This window comes from Erigeron canadensis, chromosome 3, assembly GCF_010389155.1.
Source record: "Erigeron canadensis isolate Cc75 chromosome 3, C_canadensis_v1, whole genome shotgun sequence".
Lineage (NCBI taxonomy): Eukaryota > Viridiplantae > Streptophyta > Magnoliopsida > Asterales > Asteraceae > Erigeron > Erigeron canadensis.
The window spans coordinates 28907807-28911847 of NC_057763.1; the positions used below are offsets into that span (position 1 = coordinate 28907807).

Sequence of the window (4041 nt, forward strand, 5' to 3'; positions counted from 1 at the left end):
TTAGATGAACTTAGAACGAATTTAGCAGATCTGGTCGAATTCTTCATCAAAAACCTAATTTTCAGATCTCGTTTGAGGAAATATCATCCTCCAAAGCTCTGATACCACTTGTGAAAACGTGTTTCAGCACGTTCCCGGATCGATTAACACGAGATCTAACAATCATAGATGTGCGGAATCCGTCTATGATCGTCTTTAGGGTTAATTAATGATTATCATGATAAACACACACGAAGATAATAAGAACAGGAGATAAACACACAAATACTATCATTAATCATATGATTACAAGATGAATCCGTATGAACAACATCTACAATGATTACGGATTACAATCATTGAGACGAATCGTGATAGTTTGGGCGGTATCTCGAGGTATAGATCTCTACCTCGAGAACCTAGTGAATGACTCTATGTTGCAACTAAATCATCAACTTAAATTCGTGACCTAAGACTTATATTTATAGGCTGTACAAACGGACTGGGCCTTATTAACTTAATAGTTCTTAGCCTTTTAGAATTATTGCATCGGACAACAGATTGTGCACTTTATGTGCTCTAACAATCAGCATGACAACGTACATCTTATATAACGTCCTAGGAAGGCGTTACAACAGCATAATGTACGTATTAAAATATGGTGGAGCTGGGGGCTTAATTGGCAGGATGAATGGTATAAATTGTCTGAACCACGGTAAGACCAAACAGGAGGACACCAGCAAATAGAGCAATGCCGTTCCATGGATTATTGAAATAAGTACGCTTCAGTGCCGCGATATTCCTGGACCAGTAACCACGGTAGATACGATTCAGTTCTACATACTGGTCCCTGTAAAAAAATTCAGTCCAAGTAACATCTATGCATATGTTATTTATCATATCTGCAGCGTCTTTGTTCGAGCCTATATGGTTGACTATGACTTTTGACTTTACCAACGTGTCAACGTCTACTTCGGTATCGATTAGCATATCCATGGCAACGGCATATGATGAAACACACCGAGGAACGTTTTGAGAGGACTGCTCATATGCAATGAGGTTCCTGAAAACTAACTCAGTGAAATCGTCAATTTCTAATAGAGGCATTATGAGAGTAGGCTTACCCCAAGCGCACCAATGACAGCATGGGAGCCTTCGCGTCTTCACTTCCATCACCAATGGCCATTTTGTATCACGGAGAGGCTTAAAGTTCACCCCTGCCCTGTCAAGTTCCACTGCTGTGGGGATTCTTGATTCTGAAAACTTTGATGATATAGCATCTTTGTACTGGTAAGATTCATGCAGAAGGTCAAGGATGTGACGACGAGTTGTAATTTGATCAATGTTAATTTTGTGATTTGTAAAGGGGTCAACAAAATCCAAAACTTGATCGATAAGCTTATTTAGGGAGGCTGCTTCATCAAATCTAGAAATAGTACACTCAAAGATTATTTCAAGAACAAAGTATGGGATTTGGTTTTCTAGCAGAATGAAGTCATAAAAGGTAGATTCGACAACCAGCGGGCTTCCCCATTTTGACTCTTCTCCTTTAAAAAACTTGTACAAGAATTCAAGTATGTAACAACCATCCAGCACCATCATCTCTGCAAGTTCCGCATTACTGTAGCTCAATGTCCCTGCGTAGTAAGACCTGATTTCGTCTATTTTGGCATTTATCTTATCCACACAATCTTTCAATATAACATCACATTCATTCAATGTAACCTCACTATGGCTCAATAGACTAAGCATATGAGTGGCTTTTTGTCTTTCATTTGACTGTAAGTTCTTACCATTTTTATGCAGAGGTCCGATAGAGACTAATCGAGGCTTGAAAGCCTCCGGGTTGTGATCTCTAAGAATACTAGGAGCCATGTAAATAAATGATTCACATTTTTTGGTGTTCTTTTTTTCTTTATCTAATGAATAAAGCAGGCGTTGGACGGTGATAGCTGCATCTCCAAGCGCCACATCTGTATTTGCCATTTCCTGTGCGATAATCAGTCAAACTGAATCGTTATTGTATAAGTTCTTACCATTCTTTATCTAATGAATAAACCTATCCTATCAATATGAATATCGTTATTGTATAAGTTCTGTGCCTGTGTGTTGGTCTATTTGCGTACACTTTTAAGTAAAGATTATATCCGATTTTTATTATCAATAATCTCAAATTGATAACTTTGAAGCTTTGATCGGATTATCAAAAATGTGGTTGGAAGAGCCCGACCTTACGATGAAGTTTCATTTGTCAATTAATGAAAATAGAAATTTTTCTCAAATTTGTCAACTCAACAAAATTTGTCAACTCAACAAAAGTTTTTCCAAAAAGGAAGTGATATATTTACAACAAAAATTTGTTATCTACAACAAGTACAAGTATTTACCGCACAATGTACAACTGTCTGAAGCAGACAATTGTTGTAGATGACAAATTTGAGTTGTGAACATATCACTTCCCTTTTCCAAAACTAGTGTAATGAAAATTTTTATTTACCAAACTAGTATACTTTTAAAAATATTTACCAAATCAATATAGTTTCAAAATTATGTTAAGTTTTTTTTCTCAAATTAGTGTGGTGGGCAAACTTATTTACTAAAATTAGTATAATTTCAAAAATATTTATCATTATAGGTTAATATCTAATTTAATATTATTATATTTAATTATTTATTAAATTAAAGAATTAAAAAATCCCCAATCGCACTTTTTTTTTCATACAAATTCGTAACTATAGAGGGCGCTTGAGTTTAATAAACTGGTTGAATGTTATTTGTGAAACGAACATTTGTAACAACAAATACATCTATGCATACGTATATTCTTATTAATTAGCGATTAATATTTTTTGATGTATATAGTGTAATGGAAAATTAATTAATTACCTCTACTGTCTGTCCCTTTCCTCCGTATATAGTTCTTAGGAGTGACCATGCTTGTTTGGCCGAAGTGGCCTCGGCTATTTTCGAGAAAATCGATTCATCTACTGCTTGTTGAATGAATAATAGCGCTTTTGCATCTTGCCTCTCACTTTCATTTTGACTAGTTGATTCGACGTAATCTGCTAATTTCACAAAGTCCAAGAGACCTTGAGATGTCAAAAATGTCTTCATCTTGATGCTCCAGAATTCATAAGACTCTCCCTTGAAGACAGGTACCTGTGGTTGAATGATTACTTCAAGTGTCCTTGAGTTTGCAGCCATTTTTGTGAAACAAAGAAGAAACGGTATACATGCTCAGAATGATTATACTGTAGTTGACTACCAACTTAATTAAAATACTGTATCCTTCCTAATAAATAATACATACAAATTAAGTTAATTAGCTAGCAACAGCTATCTCTAATCTCTCTCTATATCTCCCAATAATACTAAACCAGCTCCTTAAATTCCTTTCTTGATTAAATCACAACCATTAGATGATAAGAATCATTAATTTATGGCCATTGGATTACCTGCTGACTTTTCTTCCTATTTTAGAACATTAACTCTTCTTCTTTTTTAATTTACACTAACGTAGCCACCCTTTCAACTCACTAAGTATCAATTCATTTAATTATTTACAAAATTTATAAAGTTTATATTAGATGCTCTTTCAGTTCTTCATATAATCTCAATACATATATACAAAGGTCTTTTAATAAAGAGGAAGATATCATCAACTAAAAATTGAGTTTGCAAGTTTAAAACAAAAACGTACTAAACTTTATCTGTAGCCAATACTTTAGGCAACAACCATAAAAAAACCAAAACGCCTAAATCAAATGCAATATATATGAAATCAATAGATAATATGTCCAAAACAAAAAAATATTGGGTCGATCCTAATGATATCCACATCATTTAAAAGAGAACACATATTTTTATTTTTAGTTTTTAGAGCGCCACTTGCATGATTAGAACGGGTTATTTTTGTAACATACATGTTAACATGACACAATATGATATTAACAGGTTTCGTTTTTGGTCTTAACAGATTTCGTGTCTTAATAGACTTTGACCTAGATATACAATTGTATCAATACATAAATTTATTATTATTATTATTATTATTATTATTAT

General features: G+C 33.8%; 1 protein-coding gene across 1 annotated transcript; it reads right to left on the reverse strand.

Annotated features, from left to right (window-relative positions):
• Positions 1 to 654: 654 nt before the first annotated feature.
• On the reverse strand, positions 655 to 3183 carry LOC122591853 (UPF0481 protein At3g47200-like). Its single transcript, XM_043764081.1, has 2 exons — positions 2866 to 3183; positions 655 to 1968 (listed from the first exon to the last, which is right to left on the reverse strand). The coding sequence occupies exons 1-2, from the start codon at positions 3181 to 3183 to the stop codon at positions 655 to 657; spliced, it is 1632 nt and encodes a 543-aa protein (XP_043620016.1).
• Positions 3184 to 4041: the final 858 nt, after the last annotated feature.

Coding starts and splice junctions, on each gene's coding strand:
- LOC122591853 (XM_043764081.1), bottom strand. CDS start 3,183: ATGGCTGCAAACTCAAGGACACTTGAAGTAATCATTCAACCACAGGTA. Junction 1,969..2,865: donor GAAAGGGACAGACAGTAGAG/GTAATTAATTAA, acceptor ATTATCGCACAG/GAAATGGCAAATACAGATGT.